The 26,131-nt window shown below is 47.4% G+C and overlaps 1 protein-coding gene across 1 annotated transcript; it reads right to left on the bottom strand.

Annotated features, from left to right (window-relative positions):
• WNT2 (Wnt family member 2) lies at positions 1 to 17,700 on the bottom strand. The gene is made up of 5 exons (XM_072871822.1): positions 17,606 to 17,700; positions 15,943 to 16,166; positions 12,454 to 12,731; positions 9,269 to 9,533; positions 1 to 230 (listed from the first exon to the last, which is right to left on the bottom strand). The coding sequence occupies exons 1-5, from the start codon at positions 17,683 to 17,685 to the stop codon at positions 1 to 3; spliced, it is 1,077 nt and encodes a 358-aa protein (XP_072727923.1). The 5' UTR covers positions 17,686 to 17,700.
• Positions 17,701 to 26,131: the final 8,431 nt, after the last annotated feature.

The raw sequence follows: 26,131 nt of genomic DNA, 5'->3' as shown, positions 1-26,131 counted from the left end.
TCATGTCCGGGAGATCCAGCCAGCGCTCTTTGGCGCTTTGCAGGTGTGAATATCTACCACTTCTAGGCAGTCCTGGCAGCGCACAGCACAACACCAGTGGAATTTGCACTCGCATTTTGTCATTCTGCTAACGCGGGAGGTGTCGTAGCCTCTCCCGCAGCACATCACTTCACAGCTGTCCATGCCACGGGAGGTTTGGTTACAAACCCGGCCAGCTGTCCCAAGGGACCCTACAAAGGAAATGCAGGAAAGGTCAAGAGGTGGATTTTAAGGAAGGACAGAAATCATATAAAAATAGGTATAGGAGCCATAATTTGCAATGTATTTGATCCTTCAACATTCATCACCTGGGATTCAATATCAAGCCAGAGAAATGCCTATAATAAGGTAAAATTGCTCTCAAATTTATCCTGGAATCAGCTTTGGAGATGAGAAGGAAATGGACCAAATACTCCTAGGCTCTGCCCAATTCTGTTAGTATCATCGTGCCTTGCTTCATCTTTCTGTAGCACCTCTTTCCTCTCCAGTGAGCAGACACCCTTCCTGGGGCAGTCATGCAGCCCCCTCCTGCCCCTGCGTCCAGTCCCCCAGGGCTGTGTGAAATGGGGGCCCAGGAGGAGCACCCCCGTGGTGCTCAGGAGCTCATGGGCTTTGCAGGGGAGCTCCGGGTGGGCAGGGGAGGCCTGGGAAAGAGACTGCTAAATTTGGTGGCTGCAATGGACATGCTGGGCAGAGTAACCATGCTGCTGGTGGTTAAAGTCTTTGCAGAAGTGAGCACAGAACCACCCCAACCACTCGGCATCACCGCCGCGTCCACCCATGGCCTCTGTGTCCACCAGTTCAGGTGGCAGCTGAAGAGTGGCTGCTCTGTGCACCTCTCATCACTGCAGGGTAAGTACCAAGGGTGGTTCTCCTCTTTCTCGACGGAGATTAGGAGAAAATAAATTACAGCCTGCTGTGGGCAGAACGAGGGGTAGGAGAACATACCCCACCTCTTCATGATCTTACAATTTCTCTGGAGTGGCAGAAATGACTCTGCCCATCTCCACATGGCACAAAATGGCTCTTTAAGGCATATCTTAGCCCAAACAGCTACTCTACCACATGGGAGCTGCTGCTCATCTAATACAAACTTATCTTACGGTTCACTTTCATATCTATACCACAGCTGTTGACAGATTATTATTATCCATCTGAAAACTTCATGAATACTCATTATTTCACCTAATTTCTGATGTATTGCTAGTATAAATCCATGGTATATCCATGAGATGAACATTGTTCTGACATTTTCCCTAAACCTGATTATAGCTCCATTCTTCTGTTCTTGGCCAAAATGAGATTCCCTAAATGTCGACTGTGGTCATTAAATTAACTGGAAACATTTTACAAAGTGTATTCACAGGTGTACATCAAATACGAACAATTTACCTTCTTAAAGAAAAAAAATACATGCAGACATTAATTCAAATTTGCATGAGCTAGGATAGCAAACCAATCTTAATTAATAAAACTTCAGCTGTAATTAATCTGTAATTATTAAAAATCTAAGCTGCATAAATTCTAATTTTCTTTTGTTTTCCCCCTATGAGGTACTTATGGTTGTATATACCACCGCTGCTGTATTGAAGCACTTCACAACATAAAAGTATTTGTTGTTCCTCCATCCTCTACTGTCCCCAGCACCAGGGAGACTTCATATCGTGTCAGGCCTGGGCCCACACCCTGGGGCAACGAGTGCTCTCAGGCACTTGAGTAAAGTCACCTTCTTGGACTGTGGTTTTTCATGGGACCAATATGTAATTTAGCCTCTTAGCCACGGTGGGGCATGTTTTGCTCTTTCTGCATCTAAGTCAGGACAGGCTTCAACTGCTGCCCCGGAGAAGTGTTTCAGTCCCTAGAAGACATCTCAGCCTTCTCTCCCATAGCCTACATTCCTTTTATTTATTTAAGTATTTAAATATTCGTTGGGTAGAAATATACACCTGGAAAGCTTCAATATCAAATTGCTGGTCCAGGTCTGCTGCGGGCAGAGCAGAAGAAGGATGTTGCGTGGCCACCTACACCCTGGGTTCAGCGGGTGCCCACAGCCACCCCGACCACCTGCCCCGGGAGCTGCTTGCCCGCTGCTGCCGACGGCAGAGACACCGGCCCAGGTTCAGGGGTCCTGAGCCACAAAGGTGCTGTGGCACTGGCCAAGTGGAGACCTGCTGAGCCACCTGAAAGGGAAAAGGCAGACAGAGGAGAAGGCATGCTGAACAGAGCCAAGATGGGCTCCTGCACCTGCAGTCTGATAAATCCCAGATCTCCTCGGGGTCCAAGCCGCCTCACGCTGGTGCCCACAGACCAGTGCTCTGTGTAGCATGTAGCTCTGTGGGGAGGCAGCTGAACAGCACTTTAAAGTAAGTTTCTGCTTTTTTGGGGAGCACCTCACATGGATGTAAAAACCAGTGACGTGTTGCATCGGACAAGCCCTGCACAGGGAGCCAGCAGTAACTCCCGGTCTCCTGTCCCCACAGCCAGTGATGGCACCTGAATCCCAGTGCAGGGGGTCCCGGGGAGGAGGAGGAGAAGTACCACCAGCAACGACCCACTCGGGCGCACATCACCCCTAGCAAGCCCTCTGCCGCGCAGCTCTCCCTGCAGGGCCAGCTGCACCGGGGCAACCAGCACATCGGGCAAAGCAGTGATGCCAAAAGGCCTTTCCCAGATCCTTTCTCCAGGAATCACTCTGCGCTGGGGGAGAGAGACTTCCAGTGGCCCCCGGTGCCCCCGATCTAGGCAGGGCTGAGGAGTCAGGAGGATGCAGAGCTACGTGATCCACCTGTGGTCCCGTAGGAAGCCCGTGGCAGAAAACAAACGAAACCCTGCTTCCTGGCTACCACATTCTCCCCCATCCACAACGCTGTGCAAACAGCTGGAACATCTGAACGTAAGTGCTGGTGCTTGTGTCAGCCCACAGCAATATCCATCGCATCCCAGACTGTGCAAAATACAACTGAATAACCACTTTTATAGGCGCTTGTCCTGCCATCTCTGCTCAGACAAAAAAAAGGTACAAAGGCCAAACTTGCGACTCATATGATGAACATTCTGTGCCAGGAATTTGGTGTGAATTCCTGCTTACCTCCCTGCATGGGCTCCCCCTCACCTTCCTTGCTCTGTGTGCTGCTTTACCCCGCTGACGGGGCTCAGGCCCAAAGTCCTGGAGTGCCTGGGCTGTGTAACGCAGCATGTCTAGGACAATAATCTCCAACAACCGTGCTTTGGGTTAGATTTCAAACCACTTGGTGCTTTGCTCTCTGTGTGTGGTTTGTGTGAAACAAGCTGGACACTCGATAGCCTTCGCTGTGCCACCGTTGCACGGCGGCCGGCCAGGCGTCGCTCCTCCAGCGGAGGCAAAGCAAAGCCGCTCTCTGCTCGGCACACCAGGAGCAGAGCCAGGAGCAGAGCAGGACCAGGAGCAGAGCGGGGCCATGCCGCCTGGCTGCTGGGGTGGAAGGAAGACCCCACGTCCCCCTCCGCGTGTGGCCAGGCACGGGGCATCACGCCCGGCTGTGATGAGGTGCAGGAGCTGCCCCGGGAAGGTCTGACCGCATTCCTCAGCCGAGGCACAGGTTAGTTTCCCACTCCAAAGTTCTCATTTCCAGATGTTTGGGAAACTGCACAGCAGCGAAGGACACCCTGAGCGGGATATGCCTGCTGGTTTCAATGGGAGTTTTGCCACTGACTTCAAAACGAAAATGATTTCAACCCCTAACAGATAGTCAGAAGCCAGTATCATCTGATACTGCCCACAATACAACATCAACATTTACTACGCCACTAGGAGAGGAGACTAAATTATCCACAGAACATGCCGAAAGAGAAAACAGGCTCATATAAAGGCTTAGTTTCTGAGCGAAACCAACGGTTTTGAAAAGTTCAAACAGCATCTTCAGCATCTCTGTGACTTCTCTCATGAGAAAGAAAATGAGCAATAACTGACAGCGAGCAGGCAGGCAAGTCACTGCGCTCCTTGGGGGCACTCACGTACCCAGGTGATGAAGACAACAGAAGACACTAAACAAAATACAGCAGAGCTTTCTGAGCTTTGCCTGCTACCTGTAATGCACCTCCTCATCACTTAAGAGGCAGGAGTATGTTCTAACTTGTCAAAAGTTTTCGTGCAACCTCTTTGTTTTTATTTCAAGTGTTGGAATTGCCATGCCGACACACAACATTATACCTGCCAAAACATCCACAGCTTTTAATACTGCCAGCTTTATGGCCCGTACATCACACCCTTTGTTCTTGGTTTGCAGTTGTTTTCTTAAGCAAACCTGTGGTAAATTGAAAAATATTTTTTTCCCATTCCTAAAGCACTAAAATGTATTTATTCCTTTATAACGTGAGATTTTCCCTTCTATTTCTATTGATTAAAAATCTGGCTTCAAGCAATAACGTTCATTACTTGACTTTCACCTAAAAAAAAAAAAAGCAGTGAACCCCCTGACAACAATAAACTAGTTTCCACACAAGCGTTTGGGGGGAAAAAAAAAAAGGAAATATTCACATTTAAAGTAGCTCTGAAGCTACTTTTCAAACAAGAAACATTCACGTGTTTCAAGTACAACACCTCGGTACAGCAGGGCTAGAGAGGACAGGCAGTGCACGCCGGAGACAGACTTATCCAGAGGGGCTGGGATTTCCCAGGCCAGCAACGAAGAGACAGCAATGTGCTGATAAAAACAGCTTATCCAGATTCAGTTTAGAGCAAATGCATCTCGCTCTAATTTCCATAGCCACTGATAGCTGTCATAACCTCTCAGCAGCCAGAGGCTCTTGGGACGATTGCGCTGCTCCCTTGCCAGACGGTGCTTGGAGGAGAGCTGCCCTGATGGAAGTCATCGCAAGCTGCACCGTCAGCTTGCACGGGGCTGGGACTGCACCCAACATGTCTGCAATGCGTAAATTGGGAGATATGGGCCAAGAAGTTGCACAGGGACTGCCTGTATGCGGCTAACCTCAGTGAGAAGTTTTTGACATAGATCAGGATTGGTTTCCCTCCATGGGTTACATACCTCAAGTACTAACACATCTTGCCCAACATCAATACTCTGCAGGCTACACTTTAATTTCACATTTTTCTTTCACTCCAGACTTGGCCTCATTCATCTCAAAAATGCAGCAAATGGCTTACATGGGGCAGCAGGGGGAATAAATTAACACGAAAATAATCCTGTGAAGGGCCCAAAGCAGGTCACCCTGGGCATGTGGTTTATCACCCAATGCGCAGCTCCTGGGGGCTGCTCGTAGCACTGCACTTGCATCTCCACAGGGCTTTCCACCAGGAGACTAGGTGTGGAGGGTCCTCAGACCCAGCTGCAGCACCGTGTCTGCCTGTTGGGGACACAGGAGACGGCCACCGCAATCCAGGCACACAACCCACACCCTACGCGCAGGCAAAGGCAGCAACACCGGCTTTGACAGCGCCCAAATGGGACCAGGTGAGTGTTGAGAGAAACCTAGGAACGACTTGAAGCACTTGGGTTTACAGCACGTCCTGAGGGACTGCTGCAGCAGCTCGAGACCATCTCCATGTAGACACAACCTGCCTCTGCTCCACCAGCACCTCCACATGGCCAAAGTCTTATTGCTACCAGAACAGTTGTGAACAGTGAACATGTGCTCACCAACGCCATCCTGCCGCTCACCCACCACCTCCACCTTGGTGTCCATGCTTGGGGAAGCAACCTCCTCACTCATACGCACCACCTCAACACACGTAGCTGAGCTCAGCTTGCTCTACACACTTTGGTGGGGGTCTCCCTGCAGGAATAGGCTTCACTCAAACACTGCCTAAGTTTTTTGGTTGCTCTGTACAAGTTAATTTTTAATAAACCTGTTCTAAAATGTTGTCTTTTGTAGGAAGACATTACACTGCTTCAGTAGTCTCTACAAACAACGGCCTGTAATGGAAGCTCAGCCAGCAAGCTGGTGATGCCCACGCTACGGCTGCTCATATGTCTATTCCTAAAGCAGCCTCTGCTTGTCCACCGGCACATTCAAAGCATGATAAACTTGCAACAGCTTTCAGTCAACCTAGCCTGCATGGATGGTCAAATAGCAATCTTTCAAAACTTAAAATGCTTCTAACAGAAGCTTATTATCAGACAAGCAAGAGTTTTTTTAGAGCATTTTGGAGGTGAAGTTACACATTCAAGGTAAGAGAGTACGTGCTACAGCGGGACTGCCACTTGTGTAGCCGCCACTTTAATTTCCTTCACAGCTTTAGCATTTCCAACAGGTTTCTCCTCCTGTGTAGTCCTGGGAATGCTTGTATTGGTTTTGGGAGCTGGAAATTTATGATAATATAAGGGAAGACCATGCAAAGTGTGGCAAAATCTGTAAGTTCATGACAAGATTTTCAAAAGCCCTCTGGGATGTCCTACCTCTGTTTCTATTGAATTATGAGTACAAAATTGTGAGTAAAAATTATTTCAGCATCCACATGAGCAGAGTTAAGTGAATTCTGAACACTTCTGAAAATCTTCCTTTGGTCCTTTTCTAAAAGCCATGAAATCTTAATGCTAGACAAGAGGTGGTCAGGTTATTACGTTCTCTTGCTATTGAGTTGCTATTAGTGTTTTCCACATATTATCTCACTCCCAAAAGCAATGAATCCTCTTTTCCTTCTAGGAAAAAAATAACACCACCACCACATTTTTCACTTTGTAGGGGTGATTCTTGCATGTATGACCAGCTGCCTCCCCCAGACAGACTGCCAGACCCAGTGGGGTGTATTCAGTCCCAGCACACTCCAGTGGCTGCCTGCCACCAGAGAGAAGAGCCACCAGTAAAAGCCCCAGCAGCAGAAGATGAGATGCATAGTTTTTTGGATAGGCCGCTGATGATACAACCCCTGAGCACCTTTAATTTTCTGGTTCGTATGTGTTAGCATGCCCAAGCCACAGAGGACACTGGCTTGGTCATTTTACAGTTTGTGAAGCTGTCTCCTGGTCAAGTCATGATGCTTCATAAGGTGCTTCATAAGGTTTGCTCTGGGAACCCTTCATTCAGTCTCAATACTAACCAATCTCTAGATATGCTTTTTTTTTTTCCTGAAGCACTAAATTGCTTGAATTCCCCAGAGAATGAAAGGCAGAACTGTATTCAAGGACATACTAAAGCGCTGTGGTATTACATTTAGCTGACGCTGAGATGCTCCCCACCTATTTCCAAACTCAGACTTCCATAATCTCATTTCGTTTCCAGTCATTTAACAGGGCTGACACTCTGGAGCGCTCAACAGGGCAAACCCAAGGTAATTAAGAAAAAATGCTGCTCCGCTGCCGAAATTACCTCTCTCAAAGCCAGATCAGTTTTTGTTCATCTGATTCTTTCTTTGCTCCATGCAAGCAGCAGGGCATCCCGCATCCTGCTAATGGTTTACTGCAGCTTGCCAAAAATGCGCTCTTCCAAACAGCCACATTCTCTGAATTCTGGGCAGCAAAGAAACACCGCCTCATCCGCAGCCTTATCTTGAGCTGAGCCAAAGCACGTGTCAGACTCTGCCATCTCTGGCAGGCTTGACAGCATCAGGGAAGCGCATGTAATACACTGCGGTGAAAAATGTCCACTCCTCCACGATAACAAGACTGACAGATGAGATTAGGCTTAGTACAAAGAGATTATTAAATGGCTTGTCGACATAGATTTGGTTTGTGTACGGGCTCTCCTTTTTGGGGGAAAGAAATCATGGGTTTTACAATGAACGAGGCAACTTTGAGGAATAGTTTTGAATAAATCCTAGTCTGCAAAGTTAGTCTCTGCACAATGCCACAATATACCCATTTATTCACCTGGATTAAAGTATTAGACTTTACAGTATCGGTCACTGTTCAAGGAACAACGTGCTTGTGCAGGTAATACGCATCACCTGCAAAAGCCATAAATAACATTTAAAATTACCTTGACTACTCAACTAACCAGAAATACTGTAAAACATAAGCGTACTGGATGAAATTCTGGGTTCACTAGAGTCAATAGTACATGACCAGGATTTCACATATTGTTCTTATTTAAGTACAGTTGTTTTGCAATGCTTATTCCAAGTAAACTTGGATTGTAAATACACAGCGGTGCCAAAAAGAGTTGAGCTGCCTTGCTATCCAGATACTTACAGATATGTCATAACGGGTGCAATCTGGTATGTTATACAACCTATTAATTGGTTCCACAACATCTTTCATACATTACTCAGTCTGGCTCTCTTTTCCAAATTTCTGGTTTTCTGGTTGCTAGTTTTCAATTGCCACATCAGGAAATAACTATACACAGGTCAAGAACCGTTAGCAGGATTCCTGGTGCCTGGCAATGCCTTGAATCCTGTAACACCGTTCAGTGTGTCTCTATTGAAATCTCTGACAGCAGAAAACTTCAGTGTTAGTAGCAGCCCTGAAACTTTACGTCTTCCCACTGGGGCTGGCACAACTCTTCAGAAAATGCGATGGTTACCATGGAAGGAGCCAACATGGTCTTGTAAAGAGGAATAAACAGCTGTGTCACTTGACGCAGTGTGCTGTGCCCCACCAACCTCTATTCTGTCATCTGCCTGCACGTCCTCCAGCTGCCTTCCACCACATTACCGACAGCTGCATTGAGTGGTGCAAGCATGGTTTGCACCAAGCTGCTGTACCTCCCACATTACCGATGGGGAGAGGTGTGTCTACAGCCAGGGGGTCCATGGTCCAACAGTGAGCTGCGGGGAATGTGCAGATAAAGGAGGACACTGGTCTCTTGGGAGTCTGCAGCGGTAGCATGACAATATGGAAGAGAAGCAATGCAACGGGCGGTGGTATCATAGGGATATCAGGGGACTAGAGGCTGCTGTAGTTACATCTGGCAGCTCTGGAGTGACCTGTGTGACACAAGCATGTACGTGGCCGCATACGGTATGGACCTGCCTCAGAGCATAACTCAAACTTGTCCTAAAAGCAGCTTTTGCCTTGCAGTGTCACCAGGGCTCCATAGCATCTGGAAGAAACTGCTGAACTATATTAGAACAACTGGCTGTCATACATCTAGGGACATCGAGGAGCTATTGTTCTTGTACAGAGCTGTCCCTCCAAAACATCTTCCTGCCTGTTTCTTGCTGGTTACATGCATGGATTTATAGATATGTATATACACACACACACACACACTCAATAATAATGATAATTTTTGACCTTCAAAGTAGAAATGTCTGAAATAAAACCATTCACGTGTAACAATAGAGGCTTACCTACATCCCTGTCCCTGATACAGTAGTCTGGAGAGCTTTCAAAGTATACCAGGTCATTCTTAGTTGGCTTCTTAAATCTCTTATTAGCCACAGTGAAACCCGTGCCATCTTGATTCATGACCACCTGAATCGCTCCATTGTATTTCTTCCACAGATAATCTCCTGTTTTCCTAAAGTCTGCCATGGCCAGCCAACAGGTCCTTAGAGTGCATGATCCACTCACACCGTGACATTTGCACTCCTGTTTCAAAAACCGCTTCACGGCCTGTTTAGAAACGCAGTAAAATATACACAGGTAAAACAAACTGTAATTTATGCTTCTCAGCCCTTTTCCATTCATCCTGTAATGGCCAGGCTTGCAATGGGTCTCCAAATCACGGTCTGTAGTGACACCCACTGGTAGCATCAAGTCACCCCACATGGTTGGTCTGCTCTGGTTGCTTGACTCAACCGCACACACAATCCTCTGGCTGGTGGGCTTACCTTCCCCGCTCCTGCCAGTCATCCCCAGGATCGAGATGGTCCATAACGCGAGGACACAGACTGGACAGGAGGAAACGATCTGGGAAACGGGCGGAATCACTCAGCCCCTTGGTAGGTGAAGGTACCCCCTTTCCCCATCATTCCAGCTGAAGCATCGCCACGCTGACCCTCTCTAGCTCGCCTTCATGAAGTTGCCCTTTGCCCTGAATAGTGTTTCAAATATTGCCCAGAAATTCATAAGCATTTCATATTTAAATGATTTTTACAGAGACTGTGCAAAGCATCGTACCTGGGCTAGGCAACAGATCTATGCGAAGTTTTAAAATACAGTATTTTAAAAATGCTTATAAACCTTTTAACAAACATTTTAGAATAAGACCTTCATTAGCTTGCACTGGAGAGATCACCTTCATCATTAATTTAACGTCTGGATAGCATTAAAGCCATTTCAGCTTAATCTCAGACATTTAAGCTATCTGTATGATGTTGGAGAACAACAGATGGGTTCATATACAATAAATAATTAATTCCTAATTCTGAAGACATGGACATTTGATCTATAAATATTATGCCTTAAGGGTTCATGAAATATGAACATTTTGGAGTTTGTACAAGAGGAACAGCATCATGGGAGGAAGGCAAGAGAGAGGAAAGCTCCATGGTTAGAAGTGAGACTGATGCACAGTGGGGCAGCATTTTTCAGTCAAGCACTTAGTAATAAAGCGAGAATGCGTTATAAAACCAAAGTACTTTTAATTTTCTTTCCAACTTGTAAACGATATGACTGCTTCAAATAAGTCACTGACATTCCCACAGCCCCACTTCATTGCCAATGGTACTATCACAAAACTGGAATTTAAGCAGATGCTTGGTTTTAATTATCTGAGTAGAAATCAGTTTAACTACTTGTACATTTAAAACAACTTGCTGGAATAGTGGAAGAAGCACATAGGAATGCAGGACATTTTTTTTGTCAGTGATGTTTGTATAGTGATACACAGCATATTATTTTGTATGATTCATATAGGAATATTATAAATATTTTTTCTATGTATTTTTAAATTAGTAAAATCTGAATAGTCTGCTTTTAAAAGAAACCTATCAACACCCCTTTTGGGTGTGAGAAAAAGCCGAGGGCACAGCTAGTCTTACCCAGATCCGAGTGCCAGGCCTGTGGGCGGGCTGAGGTAGTGAGATCCCTGCAAAGCTAAACCTACACTGTGGCACTGGGGATACCAAACAGCATCCCTTTCTATAAAGCAGGCCCTAGAGCCTATGAGAATGTGTTGGCTATTTTTAATCGAATACATTTATTAAAGTCCCTTGATCTTTTCCTAAAACACCTACCTGCTTACCAATACTGTCTTATTATTTGGCATATGTATTTTTTTAAACTAAGATACTCAACTATTTCAGAAAGGACTTCCCAGCATAGAGCTAATTCACCCCTATAAAGTCTTTGCTTGTGTTGCAGACTGCAGTCTCTTTTGGACAGTAACATAAATACAGCCATAGTATTGCATATGCATATCACTGATCTGAACAGCCTCATCTGTCTATGTTACATATTAATTACACCTGCTGGTAATAAACAGGTGGAGGAAAGATGTTGAAGGAGAAAGATTTATCAGAAAAATCATCTACTTGCAGTACAATTCATTAAAATTGGATCTTTTCTTCTAATAAGGGCTAGTTAATATAGAAGAATTTTACAGTTTATAAAGGGAAATTTTTAATACAAAAAGATCAGAATATGAACAATTTACTTCCTACTGAATATAGGTTAAGGAAAACCCAAGACAAGAAACAAGAAGTGCCTACGAATCGTTTTAGAAGTGCTTGATCTAGCACTATAAAATATTTTTCTGTATTATTTCAGATGTCGTGGATGTAGCAAATTTTGAATATGTTTTGAATAATGAAACAGTGCATTCCAGTTTTGTGCACTATTCTTATTCTTTACAGCTACCACTACAAAATGTGAGTGCATGTATTCCTCAGCCCTTGCACCAGCAGTGGGCGATACGCCTGGCAACTAGTCCTTCTACTCACCTACAATAAAAAAAGTAAAGACTCTTCTTGTTGAAATTCAGGAATGGTATTTTCATGCAATGTTTAGAGAAGGGTTTTGTTTAGAGCAGGTCATGTCCCAAGGCCAACACCTTTTGGAGGGACATGTATTTTGGATTTATTTTCTTAAAAAGTGAAGTAATTGTATTTTATCTCTGCTTATTTCGTGTTCCAGTTTACTGTACACATACAGGAATGGTCAGGATGGTTTTTTTCTCCAATGCTATTTTGAATTTGCTCTTGTCAAGCCTGTTCTTCAGTGTGGCCTTCAGCCTCCCTTAGGAATTTCTATTCTCTATTAACCAGAAGTAAAACTCTTCCATATATAAGGATTAGGCTCAAACCAAAACCTCCATCCAAACTGATCCTGCAACGACTTGGGCTCAGGCTTACCTTCCCACAGAAGGAGCCACTGAACTGACTCAGACGGGAGCACTGTTAAGCAGTTGCACTCAGTCTATTTGGAGATCTCGGAACCTCCAAGGGAGACAGAAACAGCATCTCAGGCTCCTGCTCATCCCACACTTCTTCCTAACTGCTGAGACCAGTCAGCAAGGGCCAACTGTTACCTGCCCCAGACCCATGAGAGCTCACTGAGAGCATCTCCAGGCATCTGTTGGATGGGCACCCACCTTCCTTCCAGCCCTGTTGTTGTGAAGGTTCATCAGTGCTCTTGCATCTTTTCCTTTCCGTTCCTTGGCATCCACAAAGGCTCTGGCAAATTTAATGCCGTAGTCAATGTTATCGCTGCAGCCACCCCAGTCAAAATGGCCCTTGCTGTCCTTGGCAGAGCCCTTCTTCTTGGGATCGCAGGAGCAGGATTTCAGCTCCCCTTGGCTACACGCCCTGGTGATGGCAAAAACAACTCCAGCGGAGGAGATGGCATGTACAAAAGCAGATTCCCGGCTACCTGAAACAAAAAAAATTGCTTTAAAAACCATTGGGGTAGTTAGTTTGAGTGGCTATCCTAACTCCAGCCATTTAGCCTGGACTTTTTTGCTGAGCAAAAGATAAAACTGGGCTGAAATCACACATTCCCTGGAGCCAGAATTAGTCATGGCTTAAACTTGGACCCCTCCCTGGTAAAAGCTCATCAATATAGTGTTAGAGTTGGAAAACATTAAATGTGTGCTTCTGATATTGATTAATATACTTTCATGGATTAGTTGTTTTGTACAGATATGTGAATAGGACAGCTGGTATTTCTATCGTGTTTCATCGATTTAGGAAAATATATGAAGTGCTATCTCAGAGATAGATTTAAAAAGTTATTAAATAGGGACACTGGAACAACACGTACATTGCAAAATACTGCAAATAGCTCCAGAAACTAGCTTTTCCTCTTCTGCAGCACTTGGAATAAACTTTCCTGCTTAAAAGGTGGTAGGGAGAAATCTTGGGTGTTATTTTCTGAAAATAAATTTAGGTTTTCTGCCTAGAACCAAGCCCAGTAAAGGTAATTCACACAAACAAGTTCCATTAAATCAATGGCACTGCTTGTGTCATGCCTGAGGCAGGATTTGGCCTGGCAGCTGTGACTTCCACATGCCAGCTGGGCAGGCAGTTTTCCCTTCTCTTAACGAAGATACTTTATTATACCAAAGGTTATCTGCATTTCTAGACTATGCCCACTCTTAAGCTATCGGGTATGTATTTCAATGCAGTCATCGCTTAAGTTTATTATAAGAGGTAGTAATTTACAATACAGAGCTGTCATATATTGGCACAACTCTATTTACGATAATGGGATACTTAAATATTTTTAAAGTTTTTAGCATGGAAAGAGAAGTACATTTTTGTGCAGTATCTGAGGCTACCAGCAGCGAGAGACCCCCATTCAGAGGACTTGTAAGCCTTAAGTAATACTAGCGCAGTAAAGTGGGACCCTAAAGAGAGAATGTTATCTGTGATTTTATTGTAGGGGCAGCATTACACCATATAACTTATTATTTAGTATTTATATTCCGGTAGCATCTAGATGTTTCAAATGGCAATGGGCCCTAGACTTCTGTGCACTGTGCAAACCTTTGGCAAATGGCAACTAAAAGCTTGCAAAAGGACTGGGCAAACCCTGCCTTCCATACACTGCCTTCAAAATCAGGCAGGGGATACTGTGGCTTGTTACAAATCATGCTCTTTTGAAGGCTGATTTCTGAGAAAACATATTCAGAACCAGCAAAACTTTTTAAAGCGTTAATTAAAAAGAAACACTTGATGTCGTTGGAAGAAAAGTGTTTCATTTGAGTTTATTAAACTAAACAAAACCATTTCATTTCAAATTAGAGCAATATCAAGCTACATTTCCCATCGCAATTGCTGCCTGATCAGGCTCAGTGTAGAGCTCAGAAGCCTGACACCTTAATTCTCACCCATGAGCCAACAGTGAAAACTTCACTTTTGGAAAAACTGCATTTTTACTTTTTTTATGAAATGGCCTCATCAGAATTAGGCCATATTCTGCTAGACATGTTTTCCTGAATGTCAGACAAACCTCATCGAAAACTTCAGCTGATGGGTGACGTTACTGGTTACTCACAAATAATTGCTAAGGGAACATGAAGCTGGTTTGGGGAACCAACTGCTCACCAGCAGCTGAGCCTGGCACCAAATGTTGCTCCACAGATGAAATCCCACTGCTTGGATAAGTGGGCCCAGTGTCTCCTATCCTCCTCCCCATCCCCACTGCTGGGGCAATGGCCCTGGGGTACTTTCCTCCTCCTCTCCCTGCAGGTGCCACACTGCTTGCAGCCTGGAGAGGTTCTCCAAGGGCGCCAGGGACATCCCAGGGACACAAGTGCCAGGGCATGGCCAGCCCCACCAGCTGCATGCCACGGCCGTGCGCCCAAGTGTGGCATTTGGTGAAAAGAGCTGCAGCTTAGAAGCATGTCAGCACGTTTATCTCTTGGGTAAGGACATCCTGGTACGGTAACAGATCTCAGCCCTTTCTTTGAGTCAAAAGGACCATCTAAGCTGTCTGAAGACTCACTAGATGCCTTAGTCCAACTTTTAGATGGCAACAACACCCTGCTTAACCATCCTCCCTCTGGGTGGGAAGCACATTGTAGTCCTCAGCTGCTCAGGGTCTGCCAAGCCTGGCTCACCCCTATCAGATGTGTCCCCGCTTATCTCTCCCCCCGGACCCAGATCTGAGGGACTGGCTGTGGCACCCCCCGCAGAGGGCTGAGGGCCTGGAGGGCAGCGCTGCCCGGCACGGGCACAGACCCCACACCTCGCTCCACACCTTGCAGGCAGCACAGCCCTGGTGGGACTGCACCCTGCCCCGGCGCTTTCCCGGGGAAATGCTCCAGCAGGAACCGGCCTGTGGAAGGGGTTGTCGTCTGCAATCCCAAGGTGCTGGGATCCCGTTCGGACGTGGGCTGCCCCTTTCAGCCCCCCAGAGTACCGGTGTCCCCATGCGGGCTGGGCTGTGCTGGAAAGCCCTCCGCCCAACTGCTGCATTCCGGCATCTCGCTTTCTCCGTAGACCTTAATTTGTAGTTTTGGGGTCCATCAGGCACCGAAAAACTGAGAAGTTGGGAACTGCAGGGCCAGCCCCTAATGTGCCAGAATCCCCTTTCTGAACCTCGCCCCTGTCTTTCTGCTCTGATACGGGTTTTTAAGCAAAGCAGCGCTTCTGGCCATTGTATGTGCCGTTCTGCTGACTGCGAGACCCTGGGATAATAGCGCATTTCCCCTTCCCGTCCTCCTGAAATGTAAAACGAAGCTTCACCGCTGCTAGCAACCAGGGTAGCCGGAGGAGGGCCGCCGCTTGCCGTTGCTCTCCCGGTGTTACCGGTCGCACCCCGGCGGTGCCAGCCCTCGCGCTGACCGGCCCTAAAGCCGCGTGAGCCCTTACGCCGACCCCCGAGCCCCCACCCGTGAGCCCTTACGCCGACCCCCGAGCCCCCACCCGTGAGCCCTTACGCCGACCCCCGAGCCCCCTTTGACCCGCAGCCCGAAGGCGCCGGGGAGGCGGCGCCGCGGCGGGAGCTGCGCCGGGGCGCGGAGGCTGCGCGCCCCGCCCGAGCCCGCCGGAAGGCAGCTCCCGCGCCGCGCCACGCCACGCCACGCCGCGGGAAGGCAGCTCCCACGCCCCGGCCCGGCCCGGCCCGCGGGACTCACTGCGCAGCAGGACGCGGCCGAGGAGGCGCTGGCCCCGCTCCAGGGCGTTGCAGTCCCAGCGGTGGCGGCGGAACTGGTGCTGGCACTCGGCCGTCCAGGCGGCCACGCCGCGGCCGATGGAGAGCATCGCCTCGGGGTGCCGCCGGCACAGCTGCCGCTGCCGGCTCACCAGGCCCGGCACGTTGTCGCACATCACCCGCGACGAGCCCACGGCCCCCATGTACCTGCGGGAGGGAAGGGGCAGGGCAGCGCCGGGGGCCCGCGGCGACCCCCGGGCACCGGCTCCGGGGGAGGGGGGTCCTCGGCGCCCCGTCTGCGGGCGGCAGCCTTCCTCTGGCAGATGCGGAGCTGCAGCCGCCTCGGCGTTTTTGGTGGAAGTCCTTTAAAGTTAGTCCGCGATGCCGTGTTTTTGAATAACGTGAAGCACTTAGGAGAACCCCAAACCCCGCTATCGCAGCTCCGGGCAGTACTTAAAAAAATAAAACAAACTTTGACACAAATTAAATTACATCACCAGCTGTACCCAGATGGTCTCTATTAGTCCTGAAATGCCTCGAAAGGTACCTTTTATAAAACCCAAACTACTATAGGTGTCTTTTGAAGGGATCAAACAGAAGAAAATGTCCTTTTCTGGCATTTTCATTATTTTATAAGGTCATAAAATCGTTAAAGCCGCGATTTCAAAAAATATATATATAGTTAAGCGGCAGTTAAAAGACACCATGACAAAAAGCCACGGCAATAAATAACGTTTATACGGCTACGGACACAGATAGTAATTTTATTGAAATGTGCTCAGTCTGATGATAAATCAGGCTTTGATTCCGCGTCAGCCAGTGTCAAGGTTAAACGTGTTCCCCGGTTTGTAAGAAGCGGTTTAACCCCTCTTCTAGGCCAAGACTTCTCAGTCCGGGCTTGGCTGGGGTCCCCACTCGGAGGGGCAGGTTTCCGTTTCCATTCTAACCCGTTACAGCACGTGTTTTGCAGCTCGCTTGGACGCCCCGCAACGGGACGCCCCGCAACGAGACCGAATACCATTCGGAGGGGGGTCCTGCGCTGCCCGCGGGGCTTTCGACCCCTCGCACTTGCAGCTTGCAGTTCAGCGCGGAGAAACTTTGAAGGAGGGAGGGGACAGGGAGGGCGAGGAAGAAGGAAAAAAAATAACAATAATAAAAAAAATCCCTGCCGCAGCCAATTCCCAGAGCCGCCGGGGCGCGGAGGGCTGGCTGCCAGCAGCAGCGCTTCATCCGCGCACCTCGGGCGTGTTCCCTGCGAGCCTGCCCTCCGCCCACTCCCTCCGGCGGCTCCGCTGCGCCGGGGCAGCGGCCAGGGCTGGCAGCGCCGGCCGGGAGGTGCCCGCTGCCCCCGCCGGGCCGGGCCGGGCCGGGCCGGGCCCCCAGCCCCGCTCAGCCCTCGCAGCTGCTCTGTGCTCATGCGAAGGAGGAGGCCGGGGAGCAGGGACGGGGTGTGGAAGGAGATGCCGAGACCGTCTAATCCCGCTTGCTTTAAGGCCGCGCTTTCTGGACCGGAGCAGCTGGCAGCAGCGAGCTCCGCTTGTACGAGCCTGCGAGGGAGAGGCTCCCCCCCCCTCCCTTAATTTACAATTAATCCGACCCCACCTTCCCCAAGAGCAAATAAAAATTCCTGGAATTGCACAACTTACCACCATGAGGAGGTGACTGGTGCGGTCGCCCAGACCAAGACCAGGGGAAGAGACCACCAGATCCCAGAGAGAAAGTTCATGTTAGAAACGCTTCGGTCCACATCAGGTCAGTCGCGGGGGGCAGCAGAAATCCCATGGAGCAACGATGACCGGCAGGAGCAAGCGCACCTTGAGGGCTTCCTTCGCCCGCGGGTCAAGCGCCTCCGCATCCCCACGCACGGCCGCGGGGTTTACTGATTCCCTCCCGGGGTACGGGGGATGCCGCTCGGTGCATCGCTCCCGATTCCTCTCGATTCGCCCCGCACCAAATCCTTCAGGACAAGTTGCTCAGCCCCGCTCCCATCCTTCATCTTTGCCCTGATCCAGCTCTTCCCTGCAGTCACAGCAAAACTGAGGGGCTGGTGTGGGCTGCTCACAGACTGGGTGGGTTCTGCTTTGGGTTGTTTTTTTTTTTTTTCCTCTGAAACTCTGATGGATGAAATGATGTCAAGAGACACTGGGGGAAGAGGAGGAGGTAACACCTCTGATTAGGCAAGGAATCCCGAGGAGCCAGTTGCTTTCCAATAACCCTACAAGCAGACAGTTCAAACACGCCAGCAGATGCTACGCGATCTGCTGCGGAGCCTCCAGCGGCGACCACCCCGGCTGTCGAAGACCGGCAGCACTTGGCACCCCTCAGGGTTTGACACGGCGCCGCTTTACTGCTCCGTACGCGCACCCGCGAACAGCGAGCACGGGAGGAAACCGCGACTTCGTGTCGCCAGGAGAGGCAGAGGCCGAGAGCAAGGGCAGCCCCGGTGCAGGGGCGCGACACCGCCCTGCCGCCGCCCCTCGCCCCCGGGCACCGCGTACGCGCACCTCCTGCGCGGCCTCTCCGCGGGCACCAGCGCCGGAGCGGCTCCGCCCCGAGCGTGCCCACCCACCCACCCGCGCACCGCCGGGACGCCCCGGCCGATGGGCTCCGGCGGGGGCGACGGGCTACGCGTCCCATCGCGGCGCTTAAAGCCCGGGGCGGGGGGGCCCGCTGCCGCCGTACCGCCTCCCTCCCCGTGTCCAGCAAGCCGCCCGGCAGCCCCTGCCCGGGGCAGCGCGGGGAGGCGGCCGGGGGCGGCGGGCCGGGGCGATGCCTCCGGGGCTGCGGATGCCGCCGGGGGCGGCTGTGGCGCCCGTCCCGTCCCGCCACCCCCCGCCCGCAGGAGCGGCTCCTTCCCGGGAGCGCGCCCGCCCAGCGCCCCGATCGCGAGTGGCAGAAGCGGCAGCTCCGGTTCCCGCCCCCGCCGCCTCCAGAGCGGCGGCAGCTGCACTGCCCCGCCGCTTGCGGGCCAGGCCTTGGCCCGATCCCCGCCCAGACGCGATGCCCTGCCCTGGTACCCACGCGTGGGGAAGGCGCGCTCCCTCGCTGCTCGACGCACGGGTCAAGCGCCCCGCTGCCTGCCAGCCCGCGGTGGGGCAGGCCTCACCCCACCGCACACCCTCTTTCCCCTCCTGTCCCTCTTGCGTGTTCTGAACCCGTTCTTTCTTCTTCACCCGTGCAGCATTCGCTCCCACCGCTTCGCCCTTACCTTACACCAGCTCTCCACGGTGTAGGTCTCCTCTCTCCCTGTCCCCCCAGTGCAATGAGAACGTCTCCACCTCGAGACCCCAAGAAGTCCACTGAAGAACCTTTCTGCTCCTCACCTCCCCATCCACTCTTCCCACTGCTGTTAACGACAGCTTCTTTAACCATCACGAAAACATAACTAAAGCATACCAATGGAACAGTTCCAGTAAGTCAGTTTTATCAGCCACATCTCACCCACGACAAATGCAGTCAGGCTAGTGCCACAGAAGATAGCAGCTGTCCTTCAGCTCCAAGCCATAAGGAACGTTGTCTTGCCCTTTCACGCTGGCACTACTCCAGCAGCAGCCTGCACACCGAGTGCATGGAGGCATTGGCACTGCTTGCGCAGAAATCACAGCTTCCAGGTGCAGCAGTCCGTGGCTGACAGCTGCCAAATAAGCAAATTCAAGAACAAGGAATTTAGCAACTTTTTAACTCAGCATCATCTATATAGGGCAAATACACCTATATAGGGATATTCCAAACAATGAACCATCATCAACAAGATGGAGATGCCCCAGTTCAAAGTCAGCCCTCGTTGTCTGTAACAAAGACAAACTCTGAAGGTTGCTAAATAACTTGGGGACCGCATAGTTCTTGTTCCTAAAAGATGCCTTCAGTTGTCAACCCCAGGTGAAAATCCTGGAAGAGCGAGCTAGCAAGCACCCCCTGAGATCTGTTCTTCAGGCAGCAAGTTACAGCGTGACTGTGTGCAGAAAAGACATCAGTCTTCCAGGCCGTTGCTCAGTATGACTTCTTGAGATCGCAGATACACAACCAGATGTAAGCATGTAGTGTTTTAGAAAGAAAATGCAAAAGGTAGAGTTGCATAAATTTTTGAGGTGGTAACATTCACCCACTTCTCAATCTCACTTCAAAAAAACCCCAAAACGCAAACACCTCCACAGAAACCAACCAACCACCCCCCACCACTACCCTCCCAATATCAGAAAAGCTTTTGGCTGCAAAGACTTTGGGTTAAAGGCTATTGAAGCTTGGAGCACATTACCGCTCCTCCAGCAGTACCACTTGCCCAGAGGCAACTACAATTCCAGTTGCTAACTCCAGCAGGCCTTAAAAGCAACAGATGAGCATTCAACATCTGTTTGAAAAAGTATTATCAGTGTGAAAAAACACACTCGAATTTTTAGCTGCTGGCCAACTTCAGTTTCTGAAGTTTCAGAGATACACCTTGGATCAATCAGCAGGGGAGAGAAAGAGAAATGGCAGGGAGAGGACAGCAAATTCCAGCAGCATTTTAGACCCTTCTGAGCAGAGGCTACAGTCCTCCCTGCTACCAGCCTTCTCAGGTGTGCAGTAAAAAGTTGACTCGTTTGGTTTTTCTGAGATACCCTTCTATATTAACAGGAACTCCTTTACCTGCGGCAACTGCACCAGCAGCTCATGAACGTTGTCCCCTTCCTCTCCTGAAGGGTCGTTTACCACATCTGCATTCCAGCTTTACTACTGTCCAGATTCCTTCTCCGAGCACTGCACTCTGTGCTGGCCTTACATGAATTCACTGTGGATACATTATTTCTATTAACCACTCTCTTGTTATACAGAATGACAGAATGGGTGAGGTTGGAAGGGGCCCTGGGGGACCTCTTCCAGTCCACCGCCCTGCTCAGAGCAGGGCCAGCCAGCAGGTTGCTGAGGGATGTGTCCAGTTTTGAGTACCTCTAAGGACAGAAACACTACAACCTCTCTGGGCAACCTGCTCCAGTGTCTGACCCAGGATTAATTTTTTTCCCCTCATGTTTAAATGGAATTTCCTGCATTTCAGTTTGTGCCCATAGCCTCTTGGCCTGCCCCTGGGCACCACTGAGAAGATCCTGGCTCCATCTTCACTCCCCTTCCCAGGTACTTATACACACAGATAAGATGCCCCTGAGCCTTCTCCTCTCCAGGCTGCACAGTCCCAGCTCTCTCACCCTCTCCACATAGCTCACATGCTCCAAGCCCTTCAGCATGTTCATGCCTCTTCACCGGACTCACTCCAGTACGTCCATGTCCCTCTCGTACTGGGGAGCCCAGGATGGGACCCAGCACTCCAGCTGTGGCCTCTCCAGTGCTGAGGAGAGGAGAAAGATCACACCCTCGACCTGCAGGTGATGCAATGCTGTTCCTGATGCAGCCCTGCAGAGGCTGTGGGCCTTCCCCTCCCCGCAAGAGCAGACTGGACTTACAAAGCTGGATATGCCTTCAACGAGTATTATGCACAGTTTCTCATCCAGTCAAGAAATCACGCCGTGTGCAATACAGATGACATTGGAGTAGCCAGGAACACTGAAAGCCCAATTTTTTTAATACATACCTTAAGAAATTGAGCTGAGGTTTTTCAATAAAATAGTGAAAAAAATGTAGTTAAACCTGTATTTCTACATTCAAATAGACTGTTTTCAGAAAAGCTGAACGCATGGAAGGCTCATCTGAGAAGTACAATTAGTAAGAAAAAACACCCACCAAACCCTTAAGTAGAAGGCATCTTCCCATATATATCACAGTCAGTAGCACAGCTTAAAAGAAAAGGAACTGAAAGGCCTTCCCAGAGGGATCCTGTAAGTCCCACTTCCAGGGACTATGGCTCTATATTACATGAAACTACACCATTTGAATCAGGATAAAAACTAAAAGTAATGTAACAGCTATTAAAGCTGTTAAGGATACACATCACATTATTAATTTAATACCAGTAATACTCCATTTCATACCTCACTGCTTATCATTTCTGGTCTGTAAAATACAGAGCCCCGTTACCTGGAAATTCCTATTTCTAGAATAAGGAAATATAAATTTCCAAATATACATCTCCCCCATGCTTCCAGAACACCAAAATGACAGTAAAAGTCTTTAAAAGCAGAAACCTGCAGTTATGATACTTGCTCAACCTTCAAGGCTCTTTATCTGTGCAGAAAGATTACCTCCTGTATGAATACCAAAACAGACTGCAAGGAAGTGGACAACTAACAGACAAGCTATGGATCACTTAGTTGCCCTTTCACGACACAAGGGTAAGATGGATTTATTCCATTTATTCCGAAAGAGACTTGTTTAGCAAGGCTGAAGACTCAAAACCTTCAACCACGTAAGGTCCAAAGCAACATCTGTAGTATTCTACTAGTAACACAGAAGCTTTATTTGGGAAAGATGACCTGTAACTTTTGCAGAACTGCTGGAACAGAGAAGGCAAATGCAAGCAAACACCTGCTTACATATATGAGCAAGTTACAGCTTTAGGGAACACCTGAAGGGGTTCAAAGACAGCAAGAGGAGAAAGAATAAACTGCACAGCTCAAGCTAAGTCTTGTCCCCAACAAGGCAGTTTGGATGAAGAAGAAAAACCAAACACAACACTTCTCTAAGTCAATGGAGAATGTAATAAAAAAACCTCTTCCTCAATTTGGGAATGCACATAACCAAAATTACTGTCTATTATTTGCAATCGGTACCCAACAGGAGTAATTGGACAATGCCTTGTGACAGACCAGGTACTCCACAAGTCAAATTTAAAGAGTGGGGCAAATCCCAAAGCACAGGAAGAGAGACACAACACACACAACCTGCAGTTTATCTTGGGCAGGACAAATTAGAAATAAAAATTCTTTAGGTTCTTTCAGGTCTCCACAGGATCACCCAAGGCCCTAATTTTACATAACAGTCTAAAGATTCAGAAAAGGCCATTACATGAATATTCATCCTTATCAAGAGAAGTTAGGTATCCAATGGTATTGCAAGTAGGAACCTTGCTGCACCTTTAAGCAACTATGTATCTGCAGGATTTGGCTCCAGGTCCAATCCACTCAATCCTCCCGCGTCTCAATTTGCACTACTGTAAGATGAGAACAATACCTCACAGGGTTGTGCAGCTTACCTGCTTAATGCATGCAAAGCTCTTTAGCGTTCTCCTCCAATCCCCTCATAGATGTGCAAATCGTTGTATTCTTACTGTTCTGGGATAATGACTTTAATTTGATGACTTACAGAAGGAGGCCTCTCAGCAGGGACGTTTTCATCTGAAGGCTCCCTTACCCGGTGCTGCTGGGGGTGAGAATTTTGACAGCGTAGCTCAAGGGACAGATGTTGAAGGAATCTCTTTCTTTGCTTCCTGCCCTGTCACAACCAGACTGTGATACCTCCTCAAACAGAGAATTTGAAAGAGGCACTGGAACAACGTGAAAGTGAATAAAGGACCTTGAAATTCATTGTTTAAGCCCGAGTTTGGAATCTGAAGAGGAAAACAGACATTTTTTATGATATAGTAGGTTAAAATAATCTTTTTTTATTTGGCTCTTAACATATCCTACTCACGTGATACAGCTCATGACCAATCAATTAATGGGACAGCTCAAAATGGTTATTCCAAGACCCTTGCTTCTCCTTTGTGGTTTATGCCACTTTGAATGCTATTCTTCAATAGTGCACCATGCTAAGGATGCTGCTGGCAGAAAGCCTATGTTTAACCCAAATGCTGTTGATGTGTGTTTGCAATCGTGATTATAAGCACCTGAAATAAGTGATCCATAAGATAACTGAACAGGACCAGCTTCTCCCAAACACGTTTTGGAGGTCAGCTCCAAGTGTTCAGGCTTTTGACTCATTTCTGCAAAGAATATTTTATTGTAACTCTCAAACTAGAAAACATTTAATCAGCAAGTATCATGTGTTATTTTTTCCCTCATAGGTATTTTACACTGATGGCATCATTCACATTGCTATACCTATAATTTAGTTAAATACTAATAAAACTATTTTCTGGAGCAGATTTCCTATTCAACTGCAAGACCTTCAAGGTTAGCTTAAAAGGACTCCATACAAGTGGATCTTTTCTTCAAATTTGTGGAAAATGGTAACTTAAATTTTTAGTTACTGTCTCAAATGACAAGATCTACTAGTGGTAGGAAATGCATCTCTTGAAATGGAAGCTACTTTCAGTGTCCTTTGAAGTGGCTTCGTTAATGCAAATACTCACTGAAGTGGAGAAGTAAGGAATTGTGAAGCTAAGTAACAAAACCTTTTCAAGGGCAGTATCACAGAAATCTTACTAGTGGTTGAAATAATTCCACTTAACTAAAGTGAAAGTACATGTTGGAAACATAGCATGAACTAAATGCCTACCCACCTTCCCACTACCCCCAAAAACAATTAAAAAAAAGGAAAAAAAAAGGACCCCCCCCCCTCACCCAGCAGAAAAACCCAAAAGATGTTACATGTCAAATTTCTAGTAACACTTGTGAGCCATCCCATCACTGGGAACTGCATTTGAACTGTATTTTGAGCTCATTAGAGGAGTGCTGTGTATATATAAGGTTCCATATGTATGACAAGCAGCTAAAATCTGCACTTTACAGATTTTTGTATTTCCACGGATTTTTCCATTTCCATGGATTCTTCCTTTTGTGATATGCGTCTTGTTAGTTCAGGATTAATTATAAGGTAATATCAAGAAACAGAGAACTATTTTTTAAATTATTTCATTTTCTGTACTTTGCTGGTTCAAATCAGTATGCTGATAGTATGCGCGCTTCTCCACTTCCGCTGGTAGATGGTGGAGGGGGGGAATATAGCCTATCCCTTCTGACCTGAAGTTGGGAACAGAATGGGAAAAAAACCCCAACTTATGTTGTATTTGCCTCTGGCCTCATCACTCTGTAGGATGTTCCTTGCATTGAAGGAGAAACCTGGGAGGAAAGGAGGTAAAACAATTGCAATAACAAGGAAACATACTAACACCCAACATAGCTTTCTAAAACAAAAAGCAGAGAACAACTGTGACAGCAATTGGAGTAGAATTCAGGTTTTTATCTTCTCATTGTGAGTCTCTGGAGGGAACATCAAAGATTAAGACTCCACACAACATCTCTGAAAACAGAAGAAAGCTAAAGCATGACACACCCACTGAGGCTTGCGTTCTTGTAGACTGCTTCTGTTTTATTTTGATAGAAGAATGTCCCTTCAGAAACATTCAGCATTTTTACAGATGTTTACTGAAGTCTGCCAAAACATAACTGTGATTTGAATTACTTATATCAATTCCCTTTTTTCCAACATAGCTGGTTTGGTAACCAGATGAAAAACAGATATTAATATTTCACTGCAGAATTACAAACACCTTTTTAAGTGGAGAAAATATTAAGAAAAAATTACTCTAAACATGAAGCTGCTGCAGTGAAAGACCAGACCAAGAAAAACCACGCTGCTATGCCTTCTAAGTTGCTTGCATTATTATAGCAAAGGACTGCTATAATCCTTTTAATAGATGTGATGAATCTCTTAACAGAAGTAAGTATCCCTGAGGAAACAGATTTCAGGCATAATTTGAATATCATAGTTTAGTGGGAAATTACTTTTCAGGCAATGTGTAACAAGATCTCCACAGTCCTGTGATTGTGACAAAGAAAGAAAAGTATACCTCACCGGGAAGTTTTTCATATGATAGATTCGTATGAAAAACTGCAAGAGAAAAGATCTTTATCAACATAAAATTGCATGAGATACTTAAGATATTTTAAACCCTCCCAACCCCCAAAACACATGTGCATCATAAATGTTAAATATAAACATGTGATATGATCAGAATTATTTGCTTATGTTCACCTCTGAACAACAGCTAAAGGTAAAAATGAAACTAGTAATTAGTAAGTAATAATTACAGCTTTATGCCAAAAAACCCCAGCTTTGACAAGATTTTAGACCTGCAGTCTACACCAAAAATAATTTTGAAAAGAAAACCTTAATATACATTTAAGTAGCAGTTTTAATTTTTAATAACTTTATTTCTAGATCAAAGTACTTACTGGATGCAAATACTACAGATATGATGAGAAACTACACAAATTTGCACAACTTCAGCTCAGCTGCATATACTGAAGAGAAGCATAATGTGACCAAGTTTTCCAAAATTACTCATAGCACTAAACTTAAAG

The sequence above is a fragment of the Ciconia boyciana genome, chromosome 1 (genome assembly GCF_034638445.1).
Source record: "Ciconia boyciana chromosome 1, ASM3463844v1, whole genome shotgun sequence".
NCBI lineage: Eukaryota > Metazoa > Chordata > Aves > Ciconiiformes > Ciconiidae > Ciconia > Ciconia boyciana.
The sequence above is the reverse complement of the archived record's forward strand: the minus strand, read 5'-3'. Positions and strand labels throughout refer to the sequence as shown.

Bases quoted from the DNA above. Each gene is read 5' to 3' on its own strand.
- WNT2 (XM_072871822.1), bottom strand. From the start codon at position 17,685: ATGAACTTTCTCTCTGGGATCTGGTGGTCTCTTCCCCTGGTCTTGGTC. The intron at 16,167-17,605 runs GTAAGTTGTGCA...TCCCTCCCGCAG, and splicing joins CCAGTCACCTCCTCATGGTG to GTACATGGGGGCCGTGGGCT. The intron at 12,732-15,942 runs GTGAGTCCCGCG...TTTTTGTTTCAG, and splicing joins CGGCCGCGTCCTGCTGCGCA to GTAGCCGGGAATCTGCTTTT.